The 23,055-nt window shown below is 51.8% G+C and overlaps 1 protein-coding gene across 1 annotated transcript; it reads right to left on the reverse strand.

The window, feature by feature from the left end:
* Window positions 1–407: 407 nt before the first annotated feature.
* Window positions 408–22,709, reverse strand: atp7b (ATPase copper transporting beta). Its single transcript, XM_029258145.1, has 22 exons — window positions 22,582–22,709; window positions 22,253–22,510; window positions 18,106–19,234; window positions 15,887–16,087; window positions 15,641–15,804; window positions 14,937–15,098; window positions 11,225–11,301; window positions 10,889–11,054; window positions 9,882–10,115; window positions 9,522–9,613; window positions 9,269–9,396; window positions 8,627–8,781; window positions 8,380–8,514; window positions 7,293–7,487; window positions 6,334–6,516; window positions 5,823–6,009; window positions 5,527–5,673; window positions 4,300–4,442; window positions 3,999–4,202; window positions 3,726–3,843; window positions 2,128–2,230; window positions 408–855 (listed from the first exon to the last, which is right to left on the reverse strand). The coding sequence occupies exons 2-22, from the start codon at window positions 22,466–22,468 to the stop codon at window positions 615–617; spliced, it is 4,380 nt and encodes a 1,459-aa protein (XP_029113978.1). The 5' UTR covers window positions 22,469–22,510; window positions 22,582–22,709; the 3' UTR covers window positions 408–614.
* Window positions 22,710–23,055: the final 346 nt, after the last annotated feature.

Consider the following 23,055-nt stretch of genomic DNA (forward strand, 5'->3'; position numbering starts at 1 on the left):
TCAGGCTAAGCGCCTTCAAAGGCTCTACAGCAGAAGATGGGATTCGAACCTGCGTTAAACCTGGGATTGAAACCTCACCTGAACTCTAACCACTAGTCCCCCTGTTGACCCAGGAATGAACTGCTGTAATGCAAACCACACACACACACACACACACACACACACACACACACACACACACACACACACACACACAGCAGACAGAAAGTGAATATTATATTCTTGATATTTTAATGCTGTTAAAATAGTTTTAGGGTACAATTTTACCCTATTTTGACACTGATTTCCGTTGCTCAGGAGCAAAACTGACATGCAAGATGACCCTTGAGAGCCAGCAGTCCATGCTCGTCCCGACATCAGACCCTGTCTCGCGCTCTATGGAGGGTCCTTCATGTGCTCCCCCACCCCCACCATCCACCACATTTTCATCCACATCAAGAAGAGAGGACAACAAAAAACACTCATGTTGGTCCCAGGAAGACGGGACAGGAAGCCGTTGTGCTGCTCACTCCTGTCAGTGTTGCCAGAGTCCAGTCTTTGGGTACGGCCGTACGTTCCTGCTCGGAACCGAGGTACTTGGAGACTTGCAGTTACCCACAATGCACCTGCCACCCCTACACGACAAAGTGCTCCTTCTTCCCCTGCTCGCGGAGGGACCACTGCTCCCAGAGCGCCGCGGCCCCTCGGGGGAGGGACCTTCGGCTCCCCCCGCCAACGCGGTCGCGGTCACCGGGGAGCCGGGGGCTGCGCCGGCGGTCGTCCAGACCCACGTGCGTGCTCACCTGGGAGGGGCTGAGCGACCGCATGCGGCCCTGCGCCAGGCTCTCGTAGTACTCCGCCGACGTCTTCTTATAGCTGCAGGGAAGAGGGCCGCTCATCAGCGCGGAACATGCCGGAACATCCTGGCGCTCGTCAGACTTGGGGACCGGGCCAGACACACAAACCCAGCGACACACTTCACACAAACCACTTCACACTCATTCATTTAGCCAACGACAGCGTTACACTACTTACGCTGACTCACCCTTTTACACAACAGGGTGAAATTCATAGTATCCGTTCAGGGTCAGTTGTCACCGCTACGCCACCTGCTGCCCTGTCGTTTCGGATTCACGCACTGGACCACTAACGGGATCCTTTTCAACACACACGCCTGGAGTCTCTGATATTGTGTTTCTGGTATTTCTTACCTGTATTTTTTACTGTTTGAAATATAATCTCCAAGACAGGTTGTGGTAATGCTGTGTGTGTGTGTGTCCAACAGTAAAGCATATTTTCAATTGAACTCTAACAGGAGACGAGGAAGGAGAAAACTGAGGGCTAAAGCTTTCGCCACTCGCTCGCGCTCTCTCTCCTGCACGTGGAGTGGGCGGACGCCCCAGAGACACCGCATGAATCCAGCCTCCGGCAGCGGTGGACCCGCCATCCCAGTCCGGTTTCTATGACGACGCCTCTCCAGCATCTGCTGTCCGCAAAGGAAAAGCAGAGGTGCGCGAACCGCATCCTGGTTAAGCTCGGGTGTCGGAGTGAGCGGGGGGAAGCGGCGGTAGTGTGACCTGCGGTTCAGGGTACGAGGGCTGCAACGCACTTTTGGGCACCGGTAGATGAAAGAGCTCTGATTTACATTTCTTATGCTTCCCTCCTAAGAGACGAGGTGGTGAATAACTGGTGTTTGTCTAATTAAGAAGAAGAACAACAACATCTGTATCTGAGCTGACAGTGTCAGATACACTACAGTAACACACACACACACACACACACACACACACACACACACACACACACACACGGTAATTTAAATTCACAATTAACCTGAAACATGTATTTGGACAGTGGGAGGAAACCAGAGCACCGCAGGAGGAGCAAGCAGGATCTGCACAAACTGAATGGGGATCAAACCCCCGTCCAATCACACTGCGAGACACAACACTGTTATTCTTACACTAAGTACCATGAGATACCATGGTGGAAGACGGTGAAGAAAAAGCGACGGGGAGCTCGTCTTGCTCCTCAGCAAGGCAGGAAACTGAGAGGGTGGAGGTTTGTGCTTCCAGGAGTCAGAGAAGGAGAGGACGCAGCTCGGAGACAGACGGAGGACACAAGGTGGACGGAGGGGCGGGGGCTCACAGCCTGAGCAGGAGGGAGGAGACCACGACGGACACGGAGGAGGCGGCCATGGCGGCGGAGCCCATCCACGGCTGCAGGACCAAACCCAGGGGCAGGAAGACGCCTGGAAGACAGGAAAGGACATGCTGAGGTCCCTGGTCCCTGCCTGCCGCCGCCCCCCCGACACACCTTACCTTACTAAGTGGGGGATGGAGGTTTGGTCATGTGACCAATCAGTCAATCAGTATCACATGTGATTTTCTGTATCATTCTGACAAGGTAGTAATATATTGACAGGTACATAGAATGTTTTCACAATTTAACGAATTTTAATATTTCTTGCGCTGCGTATTCAATTGTGTGATTGCAAGTCACTTGAAATGAACTTTTTTTTTTGTACAAACTATGCTTCATTCGGCTCAAAATGCTACCACTACGGAGAAAAATTACTGATGACCACAACGAGAGGGAGGAGGTCGACCGCAGGAACGCGGTAAGGCCTTTCAGCTCCGCTTTCCCTAATCAATACTTTGATGTTCTCTGTTGAGACGTGTGCTTGAAAATCACTTTTTTTTAAAAAACAATTTGGGTTTCATTTGTTAACGAACAACTTTTTTCACATTTTGAAAATAACACTGTGATACACCGGACTCCCTGGTCATTCCAGCTTCCGGTCACTGGAGGTCTGGTCACCCGCTGGCGAACTCTACTCTGTATCCTAACGCTGCACTGACTGAACGGGAAGAATCTGGTTGACTTGAGCTCAACACTTTTGCTTTTAGTGTTTCAAGTGCAGTTCACTCCTGTTGGTCTCGTACAGCTGCATTGTTTGGCAGTATAAAACATAATTTTAATAATTGATGAAGGGGGACAATGGGATTGGCTGACACGTGTCGCTGGAGTCGGCCGCATTCAGTAAGTTTCCGTGCCCCAGGATAGGACGTAACAAATGTGTGACACGAGCGTGGCGTGTTTCGGAGAAGAGCAGGACTCTGCGGTCAGCAGGTCATTTGTGATTCGCACCCGGCTTCACCGGAACTTTGCTACCATCTTCTAATGCCATGGGCAGGTTGGGACGGCGGTATAGAGGGTAGCTCCTCGGCCGTGGGTTCGAATCTGGCTCAGCTTGTATGGAGTTTGCGTGTGCTCCCTGTGTTCCTTTGATGGTTTTCCCCAGATGCTCTGGTTTCTTCCCACAGACAAAAACATGTGTTTCAGGTGAACTGGTGACTCTACAGTGCACTTTGTGTGCGCGCGTTTGGCCTGTGATGGACCAGTGTGCCCTGTCTCACGCCCTATACTTCCAGGATACACTCTGGCCAACTGGTTATTGATAATGGACAAATGGGAAACATGTGACACGGTGGTGTGATATCAGTGTACGGACAACATTTATTCGTTGGTTGTTTTTATTATATTGATGCTTCTAACTGTTTATTAAACGGTGTGTTTTTTTTTTTTTTTTAATCAGTAGTAGAAGCGATAAATGGAGAATTCAATGTCGTTTTAGACAAGCCGAAGTACCAGACACCTCTGTCGATTTGTGGGGAAAAAAGACGTGTACGCTCATTGGTTGCCATGGTTACGCTCGTTGACAAGCACTGCAGATGGGTACCCACCTGCAGCTATAGGGATCCCCAGTAGATTGTAGATAAGAGCGAAGACAAAGTTGATCCTGATCCTCTGAACAGTCTTTTTGGAGAGTTCAATACTGGCCACGACGTCCAGCAAATCGTTCTATGTGAGCAGAAAGAGGGGGATTCTGGGTAAATTGTCAAGAGATCATTTGAAAGCGTTTTGGTGAAGGAACCCATGTTTACGCGCTGTCTGCTCGCAGCCGGGCGACACAAAACACATCCAGGGTATGCGTCCACAGGAAGTCTTCCCCTCACCCTGATGAGCACGATGTCGGCTGCTTCGATGGCTACGTCGGTGCCCGTGCCGATGGCGATGCCAACGTCAGCCTGGGCGAGCGCTGGCGAGTCGTTGACCCCGTCGCCCACCATGGCCACCTTCCAGCCTCGCTCCTGGAGCTCCCGCACTTTGGCCACCTTGTGGGACGGCAGCACCTCGGCAAACACCTTCCTGATGCCCACCTGCAGGAGGCGCACAAGAGCACATGGACAAAATTAGGCACCAGCCCGAGGGCAGAGACACACTCTGGTGGGGGTTGGCGCAGTGCCGAGGGCCCACCTGGGAGGCGATGGCTCGGGCAGTCCTGCGGTTGTCCCCGGTGATCATGACTACTTCGACGCCCTTGCTCTTCAAGGTGTGGACAGCCAGCGCCGACTCCGCCTTCACCGTGTCGGCAATGGCCAGCATCGCACACAGCACACCTGCAGGTTGCGCCACAGCTCATCACATGCATACTTCATTAGGGCTGCTTTCACAGCAGACAGGACCGTGCAGGTTCACCAGCACAACAGCTAACTGGGCATCGCTTAGCATCTCTGCGACAGCAGCGCACCCCCCCCTCCCCTCTGCACACACTCATCGACATCCGGGTTTTCGCATTGCGGACTACGCGGTATTAAATGCACTTATTGTTATTTGGTCTGGATTTTCGTTAATGTGGTCTGCAACATCCTGTCTGGAGCGATAAACTGAGAGCACGTTTTAAACTGTTCCCGGCGGCTGCGTGGGAGATTGAGACGCACTGCATTGTGGGAAAAGTGTACCCCCACTCTCCGCTGCACTCGGCTGCTCTGCCATCTTGCTTGCGTACTCAAGTTTTAAACCATTATGTTTTAATTTTCTAATTTTTCACTTATTTAAAGGTGACATATATCCTTTGTTGTCCTCATGCCAGTGCATGTACACGTAAAATAATTTTTAAAACTTATTTATATGCATGGCCTTTCATGACGCCTTTATGAAAAACTTGTCCTGTAGAGCCAGTAAAACGAAACAATGAAATCCAAGTGAAGATGTAAATGAAAATTCAATGTTCTTTCCTTTTTAGTGTATAAAATAAAAATAATTTAAAAAAATAAAATAAATAAAACAAGTACAATTCTCAGCTATGAAGATGGACCGGTATCTAAAAGGCTTCCTCACCATGTTTGCATCTACAGCCACTGACCTTTCAAAAAAGCTTTGCAGATGTGATCAAATTAAAAAACTATATTACTAATAATCATTCATTCAGTTTTAATGTGTTACACAACGTTTTCCTGACGACATCATTTAGGGTGATTTTGGGCTAAACTTGGAAAGGCCTTGGAATGAACTGGAATTTTTCCCCATAAGTTCAATGGAAGAAATTTTGTTACCTCATTTTTCTACTTCTGGACAGATTTCAGGAACAGATTAGGAGCAGCAAATGGGGATTAGTGCTTCGTGTGTTTCGTCAGCGTACTGCTAATTATCTGCGTTCGAACGCCTTCCTGCCACTGGATCACGAGGGTCCCCCCCCCGTACCGTCGATGGCCACCAGGATGGCGGTCTGGCCCTTGGACTCGTGACTGCTCATGGCTTCGTCCACGTCGGGGGTCACCTGCAGACCATTACGCCGCATCCACTCGCGGTTGCCGATCAGCACCGAGTAGGAGGGGCTGCCAGAAGGGCCTGGAGGATCGAACACACAGTCGATGGAAAACACGTGTACGGTAACCAGGACCGAAAGTTTGATCCGGTCGTTGCGCTACGGCCAATTTGTTCTATTTGACCGAGTGGATTTGCGTTCAGGAAGAAGTGCGGAAGAGAAGACCGCGCACCAGCTGGCTCCGGGTCCGAGTCGCCCAACAGGCTGCTCTCGTCCACGGTGACCCCCTGCAGGGCGAGCTGGACGCCAGGGGGGTCCGTCTTCAGCAGCGGCTCCACGTTGCTGACCTTGCAGCTGATTCCACAGCCGGGAACCGACTGGAAGTCCGTGCAGTAGCCGAGCGCGTCTGTCTCCAGCTCCTGGTGCAGGGAGGGCGCAGACACACACACACACACACACACACACAATTTAATAACTACCATCCGCACACACACACTCAGGGCTGTGTCCACACAGTACATGGTAAAATATACCTAGTGCTAAGAAAAGAAGTACGCAGAGACACTTCCCGAGAAGCCTGGAAACGAGCCCAAAGCCCACAGCACCACACGAGGTGACTCATCAGGTCCGGTTGTATTAAAATCATAAACGAAACATAAACATTCAGACCCACTATAGCAAATTTAGGCCTTTTAGCAAATCACTGTCCCATGAGAATCCCCATCCCTCCTAGCAGGCCTTGCCTCTCTGCAGTATTTGGCGACGGCGACCCCCAGGGGGTGTTCGCTGCTGGCCTCGGCCGTGCCCACCACTGCCAGCACCTTGCGGAGGGACATGCGAGCACGCTCCCACAGCACGAGCACCCGCATGACGCGCGGCACGCCGTTGGTGATGGTCCCCGTCTTGTCGAACATCACAGCGCGGATCTGCGGGGACGGAGGCGGCGCAGGAGGGGGGGGACCGAAAAGGAGGCGCAGGGTGAGTAATAACACATGGAGGAAGGAAGACACACACACACACACACACACACACACACACACACACACACACACACACACACACAGAGTCTGAAACTGCTCGTCCCAAGCGGGGTTGCGGTGAACTGGAGCCCAGGAGGAAGGAAGAGCAGCAAACTGCTTTTTTTTTGTTTTTTTACTGTGGGAGGATACTGGGACAGCAGGGGGCATAGAGGTTAAAAGTGTCTCCTGGAAAACTAAGGCTTTGGGTTCGAGTCCCACCTCCTGCTGGACGACCCTGAACTGACACAGTAAAAACTGCCCTGTCGCATAAATCTTTATGAAGATACTTTGGAGAAAGGTTTCAGATAAATAACAAAATGTAAATGTTAATAATAACATACGTGGTCTGTGAAGAGGTCTTCTGTGATTTGTGACTCCATAGAAGTGTGTCAATACACAGTTAACCGTTAACCACAAATTATTAAGTATCTGAAACTTTTCTCCAAAGTGACTCGCACTGTTAGGTTTCTACATTAAGGTACTTACAGTGATTTACCCTTCTATACAGCAAAGTAATATTTACTGCGTTAATCCAGGGTGAGTACCTTGATCAAGGGGTGGGATTCGAACCCAGATCCTTCCATTGCAAGGGGATGTCTCTAAGCAGGACGCCACCTGCTGCCCACACACCGCTTCATTCAGCAGCAGCGTTCCCCCATGCGTGTGCCCCCAGCTGACCCCACCTTGTGCGCCATCTCCAGCGGTTCGCCGCCCTTGATGAGGATGCCGTTCTGCGCGCCCACCCCGGTGCCCACCATGACGGCGGTGGGCGTGGCCAGGCCCAGGGAGCAGGGGCAGGCGATGGACAGCACCGTGATGGAGGCCTGGAAGGCGAAGCGTACGATCACGTCTGTGCGCTTGATGGTCTTGTCATAGCCCTGCGGGGGGAGGGGCACACACATAAAACACAAAGAAACACACCATTTCATACACTCCACGCGCCGCCAGCCTGTTTTTGCCACACGTGTGTTGCGTTTTCTTGTGGAATTACATGTATTCTAATGGAAAAAGATTAAAAGAGTCCATTTATTATTATTAAACCATTTATTCTCTTTAAATGTATAAGTGAATAATTTCCCACTTTAAAGTCATCCTTTTATATGCGTATAAAACGAAAGGCTGCCAAAAGCTGAGCACTTGGGTTTCATGTGTTTAGTTTACAGCTTTTGCTTTACTTGTTCCGTCTGGGTGTTTATATTGTGTAATTTATTTAAATTTGTTTCATATTAAGGTCATACGTTTCATATGATACGACATGTTGAGAGGAAACCGGCTGCACCTTGGGAACATCGCAAGGGACCATGGTAAGTTTCCCATGTCTTACCTTAGTTTGTATTTAACTTTTTTTTTTTGGTTTTATTAAATGCAATATTACAAATGAAGGTTTTAAACTGTTTGTTAAATAAAGGGATTAAAATGAAACGGATGTGATGAACGGAGAGATCGTAAATTGTGTGGGTGAGAACAGAGGTACCAAACACAATGTTACCGTGGTATGCCCGTTCCGATCCGTGAAAACAGACACACACACACACACCACGCACGCACTCATAAAGACACGCACTCTACACACCTATGGAAGACAGCGACTTTGACGGATGATTCAGAGTTTGAGTCATCCCTATCTCAGAGAACAAAGCACAACAACCCATCATTACCGTCGGCAACGGACAAAAACCGCGCGCGTGAAGCGCGAAGGAGCGTCACGTCAAGCTGGTGTGTCACCGCAGAAAAGGAGGCAGGTGTGTGTGGTCGAGGACTCCGTCTCACCGGGAAGTATTCAGCCACGACGTTGAAGTTCACGAACCCGACGGCCAGCCAGGCTACGAGCGTCGCCACGGAAACGACGATGATGAAGGGGACGAAGTAGCCGCTGAGTCTGTCGGCAAACTGCTGGATCGGGGCCTGTGGGATGAGAAACGCACCATCTAGTGGACGTGGAGTATGGAGAAGCGCTTTCCTTAAAAAACACAGGGCATCAGTGATGAGTTAGCGTGTGTGAGTGTGCGCCCGTCACCTTGGACGTCTGCGCTTCCTCCACCAGCCTGACGATCTGAGACAGGGTGGTGTCGGCGCCCACGTGGGTGGCCTGGACGAGCAGGGAGCCCTGACCGTTGATGGAGCCGGCGATCACTGTGCTGCCCGGCTTCTTGGTGACCGGCATAGGCTCTCCTGCAGGGGACGCATGACCGGGACGTCGGTCAAACAGGGACTAGTAACATCAGTGATCTAACCGTGACTAAAATAGACTGCAACCAACCTATGGAGTCAATGAGATACCAACTAATCACAATAACAGATAACCACAGACTCAGTGAGATATCGACAACTGATCTTAACCCAAGAACATGAACTCAAAGCGCCATCAGCCAATGATGATAACAGACGACCACGGAATCAATAAGGCATCAACCAATGACGATAAGAAAAGAATATGGAGAAGATGACTGTGGATTTAATAAGCTCAAGAAACCGTAATTACAGATACCTATGGACTGAAAAAGACATCGATCAACAGTAACAACAGATGACTGGAATCAATGAAACATCAAGCAGTGATCATCACAGATGACCAGGGTCTCGATGAGACATTCATCAAAGACGATCAGAGATGACTGAGCCTCGATGTCACACCATTCAGTACCCAGCACACGCTCACCTGTTATGAGAGACTCGTCTGCCAAAGAGCTGCCCTCGATCACCTTCCCGTCCACAGGAAACTTCCCCCCTGGAACCACCTTCACGATGTCTCCTCGCTGGACAAGTTCTACTGGGACCTGCTCCTCACTGCAACACACACAGAGCAGTGACACACACCGCATCTTAGGTGGTCACCGAGATCCAAACGATGGGGAAGCATCTCACCACCTGCTTCTGACTAGCACACACACCTGGTTGAGGTGTGCCCTTACCTGAGGATGGAGTTGTCTGTGCCCAAGGTCACCACCGTGGCATCGGTGGCCTGCAGAGACATCAGCTTGGCCAGGGCCTCGGACGTCTTGCTCTGGGTGAGGAAACGAGAACCGAGAAGGAGCAACCAGTCGATTTTTTTTTTTTTTTTAACTGTTTCATAAGGAGTTTTATCGAATGATTTCTGTAGACCACCTAAGAGCTTGAAGAGCAGTACTCTTGAGACAGCCCACAAATGGGTAAGGGATGTTTTCTTGGTGAAACATGTGAGCTAAGTAAAAGGGAAAATGTAGAAGAGAAAAGTGCCACACAACAAAATCTTAAGAAAAAAAAAAAAGTCTCCAAGCAGGGGTTGTAGGAACCTTAGCAATGTGCTCGAGCCAACGGCCCAGGGTGATGAAGACGAACAGCATGGGCGGCGTGTCGAAGAAGGTGACGGGACTCTGCTCGGCCCGCTCGCCGACGGCCACCAGGAGGACCACGCAGGAGTACACGTAGGCGATGGTGGTGGCCAGGACGATGAGAACGTCCATGTTCGCCGAGCCGTGCTTCAAGGACTTGTAGGCTTGGATGTACAAGTAGCGGCCTCCGAACACCTGGGCGAGGGATGCAGAGACAGACTAATGGTTCCTCATTTGTGGCATCGCACTCAGATCTGCACCCGTGGCTGTCGATTATTTAAAATTACACCAACAAGCTTCTTCCAAAGTACTACATCAAAGTATGGAATTTCATAGATAGAATTGGGCCCAAAAGTGTTCGCAACTCATTTTGTTTGTCACTCCAAAGTCACCTTTACCTCAGAGTCTCAGTCAAGAAAAGCTTAATTTATTCACTAATTAGATTCTGTAAAAGTCTCAGATACAGCTACAGCAAAAGGAAAAGGTGGTTTTTGAGTAGCTTAACACGGAAAGTTGCTTCGGAAAAAGGCATCAGCTAACAATAAACGTAAATGTAAAAATAGTCCATAGAACAATTTTTGTTACCATTTTAAACTGCATATTAAACCAGTAAAGTAAATACAAGAATACATTGTCTGATTGTTGACTGATTCAACCCGTAAAAAGGTGCAACGTTCCTAATCGTCCTATTGATCGCTGATGCTCAGGAACACCCAACAGGAGCTGTAAACACTGGGGAAGCGAGTTGAATTAAGGTGGTCCCACAAGCCTATTCTGCAAGGACACTCATTGCATGAGAGGGAAAACACCGGTCACGTCCAGTCTCCGCACAGAAATCACAGAAAACAGACCAGCGAAGAAAATGCCGCCGAAAATAAACAAACTGGCCGTCAGAACAGAACGCAGTCGCTCAGGAGTTTACTGTGGTGCGACGTGAAGTCACGGGGCTGCCCCCGATGAGCTCGTACCTGGACCGGGGTACAGAGCAGGAAGAAGGCCAGGTTGAGGACCGAGAGGCCTGGCAGCAGCATGGCGCCGCCCTGGTGGTGGTCACCGTCCATCACCATCATGTAAATCATCAGGCCCATGACTGGGACACCGAACACCAAGCTGAGCAGGAAGGAGTGCTTCCAGCTGGAGGAAGGAGAGAGAACATTCCGATATCTAGAGCTGCCCCGCACTATTTTATTAATGTTTGTTTAGTGTAGCATGTATCCTTGTTATGCTCCCTGGAAGTAAATAACTGAGTTACGGTTCAGAAAGCATAGTAAATCAGAGTAAAAGCAGCAGACTAGGATACTTGCTGCTGAATCTCCTCTCGGTGGTCCAGGTGGCTGGTGATCCCGTCTCTCTTCATAAGAGCGGCGCCGAACCCCAAACCCTGGAGTGAGAGAGAGAACGAGAGGGAGACAAGGAGAGAATGAAGTTATAATAATAGTTATAATTATCTAACTACTCCTCCGTGAACCGCCACCTTATCGTGGTGGAGGGGTTTGAGTGCCTGAATGAGTCCAGGAGCTATGTTGTCTGGGGCTACATGCCCCTGGTAGGGTCTCCCATGGCAGACAGGTCCTGGATGACAGACGAGACAAAGCGCGGTTCAAAAACCCCTTATGAAGGAAAAAGCAAGGCGTCCGTTTACCCCGCCCGGTATGGGGTCACCGGGGCCCCACCCTGGAGCCAGGCCTGGGGGGGGGGCTCGCATGCGAGCGCCTGGTGGCCAGGTCTATGCCCACGGGGCCTGGCCGGGCTCAGCCCGAAGCCATAACGTGGAGCCGCTCTTCGGTGGGCTCACCACCTGCCGGAGAAACCGTAAGGGGCCGGTGCATTGTGAGTTGGGCGGTGGTCGGGGCCGAGTGCCCGGCCGACCCAAACCTCGGGCGCCAACTCTGGTTTTTGGGACTTGGAATGTCACCTCACTGGCGGGGAAGGAGCCTGAGCTGGTGCGGGAAGTTGAGAGATACCGTCTAGATATAGTCGGGCTCACTTCCACTCACAGCTTGGGTTCTGGAACCACTCTACTCGATCGAGGGTGGACTCTCCACTATTCTGGCGTTGCCCAAGGTGAGAGGCGGCGGGCTGGTGTGGGCTTATTAATAGCCCCCCAGTTCAGCCGCCATGTGTTGGAGTCTACCCCGGTGAATGAGAGGGTCATCTCCCTACGCCTTCGGGTCAGGGAACGGTCTCTCACTGTCGTTTGTGCTTATGCGCCTAGCGGCAGTGTAGAGTACCCGGCCTTTTTAGAGTCCTTGGGGGGCGTGCTGGAAAGCGCTCCCACTGGGGACTCTGTCGTTCTACTGGGGGACTTTAACGCCCACGTGGGCAGCGACAGTGATACCTGGAGGGGCGTGATTGGGAGGAACGGCCTCCCTGATCTGAACCCGAGCGGTGAGTTGTTATTGGATTTCTGTGCTAGTCGCGGTTTATCCATAACGAACACCATGTTCATGCATAAGGATGTCCACCAGTGCACTTGGCACCAGGACACCCTAGGTCGGAGGTCGATGATCGACTTTGTAGTCGTTTCTTCTGACCTTCGGCCATATGTTTTGGACACTCGGGTGAAGAGAGGGGCTGAGCTGTCAACTGATCACCACCTGGTGGTGAGTTGGATTCGATGGCGGGGGAAAAAGCTGGACAGACCTGGCAGGCCCAAACGCATAGTGAGGGTCTGTTGGGAACGTTTGGCGGAGGCCCCTGTCAGAGAGGTCTTCAACTCCCACCTCCGACAGAGCTTCAACCAGGTCCCGAGGGAGGTGGGGGACATTGAGTCCGAATGGACTATGTTCCGCTCCTCCATTGTCGGTGCGGCGGTTCGGAGCTGCGGCCATAAGGTCTCCGGTGCCTGTCGCGGCGGCAATCCCCGAACACGGTGGTGGACACCGGAAGTAAGGGATGCCGTCAAGCTGAAGAAGGAGTTCTATCGGGCCTGGTTGGCTCATGGGACTCCTGAAACAGCTGACAGGTACCGACGGGCCAAACGGAGCGCGGCTCTGGCAGTCGCCGCGGCAAAAACTCGGGCTTGGGAGGAGTTCGGTGAGGCCATGGAGGAAGACTTTCGGTCGGCCTCAAAGAGATTCTGGCAAACCGTCCGGCGACTCAGAGGGGGGAAGCGGTGTTCCACGAACACTGTTTACAGTGGAAGTGGTGCGCTGCTGACCTCAGCTGAGGATGTTCTCGGGCGGTGGAAGGAGTACTTTGAGGATCTCCTCAATCCCTCCGACACGCCTTCCGTAGAGGAAGCTGAGGCTGGGGACTCGGAGGGGGACTCGTCCATTACCCTGGCTGAAGTTGCTGAGGTAGTCAAAAAACTCCTCGGTGGCAAGGCTCCGGGGGTGGATGAGATCCGCCCCGAGTTTCTCAAGTCTCTGGATGTTGTGGGGCTGTCTTGGCTGACACGCCTCTGCAGCATCGCGTGGAGTTCGGGAACGGTGCCTCTGGACTGGCAGACCGGGGTGGTGGTCCCTCTTTTTAAGAAGGGGGACCGGAGATTGTGTTCCAACTACAGGGGGATCACACTCCTTAGCCTCCCTGGGAAAGTCTATGCCAGGGTACTGGAAAGGAGAATCCGACCGATAGTCGAACCTCGGATCCAGGAGGAGCAATGCGGTTTTCGCCCTGGCCGTGGAACACTGGACCAGCTCTATACCCTCACTAGGGTGCTGGAGGGTTCGTGGGAGTTTGCCCAACCAGTCCATATGTGTTTTGTGGACCTGGAGAAGGCATTCGACCGTGTCCCTCGTGGCATCCTGTGGGGGGTGCTTCGGGATTATGGGGTTCGGGGCTCGTTGCTACGGGCTGTTCGTTCCCTGTATGACCGGAGCAGGAGCTTGGTTCGCATTGCCGGCAGTAAGTCAGACCTTTTCCCGGTGCATGTTGGACTCCGCCAGGGCTGCCCTTTGTCACCGATTCTGTTCATTATCTTTATGGACAGAATTTCTAGGTGCAGTCAGGGAACGGAGGGTGTCTGCTATGGTGGCCGCGAGATCTCGTCTCTGCTTTTTGCGGACGATGTGGTCCTGTTGGCTTCATCGAATCAAGACTTGCAGCGTGCACTGGGGAGGTTTGCAGCCGAGTGCGAAGCGGCGGGGATGAGAATCAGCACCTCCAAATCCGAGGCCATGGTTCTCAGTCGGAAAAAGGTGGATTGCTCCCTCCGGGTTAGGGGGGAGTTGCTCCCTCAAGTGGAGGAGTTTAAGTATCTCGGGGTCTCGTTCACGAGTGAGGGAAAAATGGAGCGGCAGGTTGACAGGCGGATCGGTGCGGCGTCCGCAGTAATGCGGTCATTGTACCGGTCTGTTGTGGTGAAGAGGGAGCTGAGTCGTAAGGCGAAGCTCTCAATTTACCGGTCGATCTACGTTCCTACCCTCACCTATGGTCATGAACTCTGGATCATGACCGAAAGAATGAGATCGCGGATACAAGCGGCAGAAATGAGTTTCCTCCGCAGAGTGGCTGGGCGCACCCTTAGGGATAGGGTGAGGAGCTCAGTCACCCGGGAGGAGCTCGGAGTAGAGCCGCTGCTCCTCCGCATCGAGAGGAGCCAGTTGAGGTGGCTCGGGCATCTGTTCCGGATGCCTCCTGGACGCCTCCCTGGGGAGGTGTTCCGGGCTTGTCCCACTGGGAGGAGGCCTCGGGGCAGACCCAGGACACGTTGGAGAGACTATGTCTCCCGGCTGGCCTGGGAACGCCTTGGGGTTCCCCCAGAGGAACTGGAGGAGGTGTGCGGGGAGAGGGAAGTCTGGAGTACTCTGCTTAGACTACTGCCCCCGCGACCCGGCCCCGGATAAAGCGGAGGAAGATGGATGGATGGATGGATGGATTATCTAACTAAATCTCCAGGGATGCCATCCAGCTTCTCCTGACGGAGATCCATGATGCGAAGGGACTTTGTCATTTTAGCCAAAGTATCAGTGGTTCTTGGAAATTCAGCCAAATGGTGCCGAGTAGAGTACAACAGCAGGGTCCTACAAGCACTCGAACCCGCAGCCAGAGTCCTGCCGCCGAATGCATCACCTCAATGACCCTGATGATATCGCGAGCCCCCAGCACCTCCGGGTCGAACTTAACGGACGCTTTGCTGGTCACCAGGGCGACGGAGGCCTCCAGAACCCCCCTGGTCTCGGACAAACGGGTCTCGATTCTGTGGACGCACGATGCGCAGGTCATGCCCGTCACCTGCAGGGGGCGCAAGTCAAACGCACTGGTCACACAAAGTGGTCATTTTTGGTGGGAAAAACCCGACTAATAGCGAAGAATAAACATCTCGGGGGTCCAAGGCCGACTCGGCAGCCCTCCCCGGCACGGACACGTTGCACAATTTGGAAAAAGCAGCCGGGTCTCGACAGCGCTCTCGGGAGCGAACTCAGCAAGCGGACCTCATGTGAACTGATAAGGGCAGAGAGGTGCGTGACCGCGGTACGCGTGCAGTAACGGTGCGTCGGACTGTGGAATTGTGGGAGCATGCTGGGCACCAGAGGCACGTTGCCATGAGCAGTGCGAAGCTGATGCCCCCAAAACAAAAAACAGCATCTGATCTTTTACTTTCCCAGAGATTACCGATTATATACATGAAACATGACATCAACCCCATCCCCCTCCTCTCCCCTCCCCCCGGGACTGCCGGGACCCAAAACCGAGGTCAGTTTCTCAGTCTGTGCTGTTCTAAAGTCTGTTGTGGATGAAGGTTCCGGGAGTCACGTGGCACAGGGCGCACTCACAGTGAGGTCCACCTTCCCCTGCGTGACGGCGTCGTCTTCGATAAGCTCCGCCCCAAAGCCCAGGTCCTCCAGGAGCCGCGCTATCCGGGCCGCATCCAGGACCCGCGGGTCGTACTTCACCTCGGCCTGACCCGCCACGAGAGCCACCAGCACCGAGACCACCCCTGGAGACACATACACACGGGTGGTCTTCACAGAGCCGGAACACCCACGATGACATCACACCACCTGGATGAGATAACACACCTTTGTGTTTCTGCAGGTTCCGCTCGACGTTGGACACACAGGAGGCGCACGTCATGCCGGACACTCGGAGGAAGCACTTCTGCACGTTGACCTCCTGCGGCGTGGGGCCGGAGGCTGCCGCCGGGGTCCGGCTGGGGGAGGGCGGACGGGGCAGGGAGCCGTTGTGCTGGGGGTCCGAGACCCCCGATGAGGAGCTGGGTTCTGTGACACACAAATCAGTCAAACAGCTTCTGTCCTGACGACAAAGAAAAGCAGCTTTTATTTTATAGTTTTTTTTGCAAAAGCAGCTCCGATACACGGGTCGACCAGCAGGGATCCTCAGGGGTTGGAACCTTTAACCTGTGAATCAGTTCCACCTTGTTTCCTTAACTGTTGTGCTACCAACTTATAAGAACTGCAGCCAGATTATTATAATTATTGTTAATATTACTATTATTAGTAGTGGTAGTATTACTGTTGTTGTTCTGTTGTTATTCATAATCTTCATTTTTAACATCTTTACTTAGCTGAGGCATTTGTCCAAGGGACAGATCAATGTAAGGTGGAAAACTTATCCAGGTTGCAGGATAATCAGCTCATTACATTTTAGGATGATATATTATGTTTCAACTCACTTAAATCCTTTAAATATATACAAAATATATACAAAATATATATGAAAATACATAGAATAAAAACAAATAATAAAAAGAAATTAATTTAAATTTTTTTTTTTGTATTAATTTACACACACGCACATGCACACACCATCTGAAATCGCCTGTCCCATACAGGGTCGAGGGAGACTAACCCGGCATCACAGGGCGTAAGGCTGGAGGAGGGGACACACCCAGGACGGGACGCCAGTCCGTCGCAAGGCACCCCAAGCGGGACTCGAACCCCAGACCCACCGGAGAGCAGGACCCGGTCCAACCCGCTGCGCCCCCATTTATTTATAATTAAAGTTAAAATTACATTTTAATTTAGAATTTTAATTTTTTTAATGTAGCTGCTCTCGAAATGACACCATTCACACTTAACATGTAAAAAGAGAGAAGAAAAATCAGAAGAAACACAAAATACTGGAGGATGGAATAAAGCAACGGGCAGCTGAGGAAAGGAAAACAAAAAGAACCGCAAGGTCACAGAGTTGAGAGAAAAACAAGCCTGTGAGGGTCTGAGCACCAGTGGCTGCCCACCCCTCCTGGACATTATGGTGTCGTACAGTGGGCGTGTAGGGGGTGAACCCAGTGACCAACCCAAGACCACGACCAAAGGGCACCGTTTGAGGAATCATCCGAACGAAGGCTCTGCACCCAGTGGCCATCAGGCAAATCGCTCGCTGAAATTCGCCTTCGCTTTCACGTTTACGTGATTATTTTATAATTAACACATACGGGACTGTAACAAAAACTCAATGAGCATCAAAAACCCCCCCAAATTTTAACAGGTGCTCTAAGGAACATTCAGAGAACATGCAGAGGATGGTGCCGCCAAAGGGGGTCTTCCCTCGGCGTCTGGCTGGTTTCGCAGATGCGACTTTCAAATTTGCCTTCACATTTATTTATTATTCTTTCTCCAAAGTGACTCACTATGTTAGGTTACCTGCAACAACTGGGCATTTTTTCCCAATGGACTAATTTAAGGTAAGCACCTTCCTCAAGGGTACTATAGCGGGAGGTGGGATTCGAACCTGCGACCTTTGGGTCTACACTACCCGCTGTGTCTTTATGTTAATGGATTTTCCAGGTAAGGCTGAAACCGTGCGCAAGCAGTTGGGGAAGGCTGTAAAGAAGGAAACAATAAAGACGCACGCAGACGGTCCTTGACGGTCGCATTTTAGACAAAAGAGGGTCGGCGCTCCCTCTATACACACCGACTGGGTTACGGCTCTAACTTCATCCTGCTTTGCGTCGTGTCACCTTACTGCTCCCGAAAACGTTCGTACCAGGTGTTGAAACGGTATGTGAGAGCTCACCGGTTCGGGGGGGTTCGTGATGAAATTCCCAGGGGAACCGGTGTGCGGAACGGTCGACCGCGTCGCCTCTGCCCAGGGAAGTTAGCGAAGGCAAAAAGCCTCATAATCTGCTTAGGATAATTCCCGTTCTTGGCTCCATCGCGCCATTAGCGCCTGGCAGTCGCTCTTGAGGAATACTTTATGTCACAGTACAGAGTGGCCCATGAGCAGTAACCATGGCGACCGGTTGTCCCACACCCCCCTCCGCTCCCCCTGCGGTTACCTGGCAGTGCCGCGTCGAAGCCCATCTCTTCAACGGCCGCCCTCAGCTCCTCCGGGCTGGTCGCGAGCGGGTTGTACGACACCGTCCCCTTCTGCTCCGCCAGGGACACCCGTACCTGACACACTCCCGTCCTCTGGGAGATCGACCCCTCGATGGCCCGCACGCACGAGTCGCAGGTCATCCCTGAGATGGAAATCGTGACCGTCTCCCAGGGCGAACGTCCCGCGCTGTTCTCAGGGTCAAAGGTCCTTAATGCGGAAACTGGAGTCTCTCCACTTGGCACGGTCACTTTAAATTTCCCTGGCGGGATGCTTTCGATGACTTGTCTCAACGTCTCCACGGAGACAACGGAGCGGTCATACCAGAGGCTCACGGTTCCCGTGTCCGGGGAGACGTGGACCCCGCGGACGCCGGCCCTCCCGGACAGGTGTTGCGTGATGTTGCCGACACATGACTTGCAGTGTATCCCTTCCACGAGCAGGGTGACCTCAGCCGCGTCCCTCTCCCCCCCGCTGATGAAGCCCCCGTTGTTTAGGGTCTCTCCTGCGTACCCAGCAGCTGGGCCAGAGAGGCCTGGCACACCAGGGACGCTGGCGTCGAAGCCCATCTCCTCAATGCGGGCCCTCAAGTCTTCTTCCTGGAGCAGCTCGGGGGTATAAATCACGACGGCCTCCTGGTCACCGAGGGACACTCGGACCCGGCGCACGCCGGGCAGCTGTCCGAGCCGCCCCTCGATGGCGCTCACGCAGGACGCGCAGGTCATGCCCCCCACCCGGATTGTCACCAGACACTCGCCCGTCCCGCCTGCTGTATCCGACTTTGGCTCCGCCTCCTCAGAAGCCCCGAAGCCCATCTCCTGGATCTTCTCGCAGATCTCCCGCACGGTGATGACCAAAGAGTCGAACTCCAGCCGCGCTTTGCCGCTGTCCAGGGACACGCGGGCGCCCACCACCCCCCGCAGCTCAGACAGCCTGCCCTCGACCGCCTGGGCACAAGACGGGTACGTCATGCCCGTCACCTGGATTACAGCGTCGCCCAGGCAACCGCATCGCGGGTGGAGCTCGCTCAAGCTGCCGGGATCGTAGGCCAGGTTGTCGAAGGCGACTTTCCGCCGCGACCCACAATTCTCCTGCAGAGAGAAGGGAGCAAGGTAAAAGGGCATTAGCAGTTAAGGAGCGTGAAGGCACCAGAAGGTGAGTGGTTCAATTCCTGAAAAGACAGCTGATCCCATTTATGAAATTATTAACCTTTTGCATATTTTTTGGACTGATTTCAGTGACAGACTTATGGACAGAAGGAAAACAAACTGGATTTTAAAGCAAAATTGTGTGTTTTTTGTGCTGCTCATCCCTTCATTACCGCTGTCAGCGCCGTGCTTTGCAGCTCCAGTTTGCGCCCGACCACAGAGTGAACTTTAAACAAAGTGGGATTCCTGTATTAGGTTCACATCTCCAGCGCCTGTGTCCTCAACTAAAGAAGCTCGGAGCCAAAAGGAACGTCTATAACGCCGTTTCTTCATACTGAACAATACTACCCAAAACCCTTTTTAAACATTGTTGCCCAGGTGACTAAGACTGTAACTCAAAAGACATGTGCTCCTCATGTGATGAGTTACAAATTTTTAGAACTCTTTTTAAAAATATTTTTTATATACTCTAAACCAGGGGTCGGCAACCCGCGGCTCCGGAGCCGCAAGTGGCTCTTTCATCCCTCTGCTGCGGCTCCCTGTAGATTTGGAAAATAAATAATAAATACACACACACACACATTTTCAGAACCGCTTGTCCCATACGGGGTCACGGGGAACCGGAGCCTACCCGGCAACACAGGGCGTAAGGCCGGAGGGGGAGGGGACACACCCAGGACGGGACGCCAGTCCGTCGCAAGGCACCCCAAGGGGGACTTGAACCCCAGACCCACTGGAGAGCAGGACTGTGGTCCAACCCACTGCGCCACCGCACCCCCCTAAATAATAAATATTTAATTTAAATTTATTTTATTTTAGTTAGTTAGTTTTTTTAAAAAAAATGTAATTCTAAATTCTAAGATTATGATGCTCTTGTAACATTAAAATAAACCGTGTTTAATTTTTTTGTCGCTCAAAATATGCGTCATAACTGCCGACTTGCGAAATCCGCCGGCGCGAAATTGAAAATTCCATTCAATTCAGATCAAGCTTTTCAACCCCAGGTAGGCAAACATGGATAAATGCAAGAAAAGAAAAGTTTGTGAAGAAAACAGAACATTTAATGAGATGTGGACAGATTCATTTGCTTTTACTGCTGACGAGAGTGGCTTCCCAGTATGCCAAATATGTGGTGAAAAATTCGCGAACAACAAAAAGTCAAATGTTGCTAGACATTTCCACAATAAACACACAGCCTTTGCTGAAAAATATCCGGATGGAGATGAGAGAAAAAAAGCCGTTTCGGAACTGTTGCGGAAGGTTGATCTGAGCAAAAATTATTTCAAGAAGTGGATGCAGTCTGGAAGTTCAACTACATATGCTAGTTTTGTGGCTCCCTGTGTTTTTTTTTTCTGTGGGAAACGGGTCCAAATGGCTCTTTGAGCGTTTAACGTTGCCGACCCCTGCTCTAAACTATGCCTTTAGTGAAAGGAAGATAACCCGTGTTTGCCTGCCGAGCCACTAGGCGGCAATAAAACGCACTTGGATTAGGAAGTGGTGCCCTGTTACTACGGAGACCAACCCAGATACAGCAAACATAACCGAACGCGGCGAGAAGACGCAGAACGATCAACAACTGTGACTGAATAAGCATAGAAGTGACAATTTTATTTGTAGTCATTTTAAAGTACTTTTAGCTTGTCGTGCAACTGCCTGTCAGGCCAGTGGGGTCCACGCTGGTGATGCAGGTAGCCCTAAACGGACACCTGTCCCGTAAACTCACTTGTCCAGGGTCTCCAACCACACAAATGACAGGAGCAGTCAAACTCCGGCTCCCTCGGACTGCGTATCGAACCCTGGACCGCAAGGGCTGCAGAGAATGTGGAATTTCCACTCAACGCAGTTCTCTGTTGCCTTGTGTGCCTCTGGTGACATCGTTGTTTGGACGGTTATTTCGCCCACCTGGTGTCTCAGGTGTAAAAATGGGACATTCTGTAAAGCAGAGGGGTCCCTGGCCGGGGGAGGGGGGGTGTCCAGACCACCGGCTTCACCTCCTCAGGTAAAACCGTCTTTCCCCAAGTTCAAGAAATGTTACAATTTCATACGAGCCTAAAATAAATGTTGACAGAGGTGAACGACCCGGGACGTTTCTCGTGGAAACGGATCATTTCGGGGAACGCGGCATCAGTCCCCAGACCCCGGGGTCAAAGTGCACCCCGGTCATCCATACCCGCTGCGTTCTTCGTGCATGTTTCAACTAAGAGGGAAGGAGTGTGTCGTAGAGACAGTGTGACGCCGCAGTGGCGCAACACTGTTACAGTGTTAGATACATTTTTACAGTGTTAAACAGCTAGTGTTACTGTGTTCAGGAATTACCGTTACAGTGCCCCGTGACCCCGTAAGGGACGAGCGGTTCTGAAAATGTGTGTGTGTGTGTGTGTGTGTTAGGAAGTCAGTGTACAGTTTAGTTACAGTAAGAGTTATAATGTTAGAAAGTTACAATTACACAATGTTTCCATCCCATAATGTCTGAGTATAAAAAAGAAAAGCGTTTGAATGTCATACAGTCAGAATTCAGTACAACGAATCACGAATGTGTCACGTGACATTTCATTCAGTTTATGGTGTAAAAGTGCTCTTTGGAGTGTAAAGTCAGTGAAACCACACACAGCAGCGTACTATAGTATACTGGTTTACTGAAGTGTACTGTAGTACTGCGGTATAAAACAAGTGTGCTAAGGTGTACCGTAGTGTACCTTAGACTAGTACTGTACCGTGGTAAACTAGTCTAGTGTACCGTAGACTCATACTGAAGTGTACTTTAGTACACTTCACTTGTTCTATACATGATACTATTATTGAGACTATGATACATAGTACTATAACTTATAAGTCAGTGTGCTAGCGTACTGTGTTGTATACTGTAGTGTACTGTGGTACATTCTAGTACACTGACTGTACGCAAGTTGTCACAATCAATGACACTTGACTTGGTTGGTAAAGTGACGAAAGGGTCCTGACCGCCGTCTCCGGGTGGCGCGTGTCGCCCTCCTCCTCCTCCTCCTCCTCCTCCTCCACTTGCCCCCCCGGGGTGAGACAGGTGACAGGTGAGCCCTGACCGCCGCGCGACGCAGGCTCTCCGCACTCCGCCCTCTTCTCGCACAGCAGCATCCCCGGGCACTCGGGGACGCGCGGCGCGCGCTTCGGGACCAGCGCGGCCAGCGGGAGCCTCCTCATCGCGCTCGGCTCGCGCTCGCTTGACCGAAGATCAAGAAACTTCTTCTTGGCAAGGAGGGAGAAAGAAGGAGGGACGGAGAGAGCGGAGTAAAGTAAAAGTACAAGTAAAGTACCGAAACGAAAACCCTGCCGGAGCGCTACACTCTTCTTCCGAACGTTAGTTAGACTGAGAGCTTCCCGCCGCGGGGCTCTTATTATACACCTGTGTTTGCGCACAGCTCTAGTTTATGGCGCGCGCCTCGTCACACTCCGCGTCTTTCACTAAACGCGCGCGGCTCCGCTGCACCCGGCACTGCACTGCACTGCGCTCCGCTCCTTTCCGCTCCGTCGCTGCCCCGCAGTCACCTGCCTCCCGGTTTATCATTGACCCCGGCCGGGTGCAAGAGCCCCCCGCCCTCACGTCCCCCGCCTCCCGCCCTCGGCCGGCCAGCGGCTCGCGGCTCGCTCTCTGACGTCACCGAAAGCGTCTCGAAAGCAGACCGCGTGCACAGCTCGAGCTTCGCGCGGAAAAAGTTCAAAAACGTCACGTAATGAAATAATATCTGGATTTTCCCCTTCGGTAATAAACGTAATGTCTACACTCTAAC

This window comes from Scleropages formosus, chromosome 14 (genome assembly GCF_900964775.1).
Source record: "Scleropages formosus chromosome 14, fSclFor1.1, whole genome shotgun sequence".
In the NCBI taxonomy this organism is placed as follows: Eukaryota; Metazoa; Chordata; class Actinopteri; order Osteoglossiformes; family Osteoglossidae; genus Scleropages; species Scleropages formosus.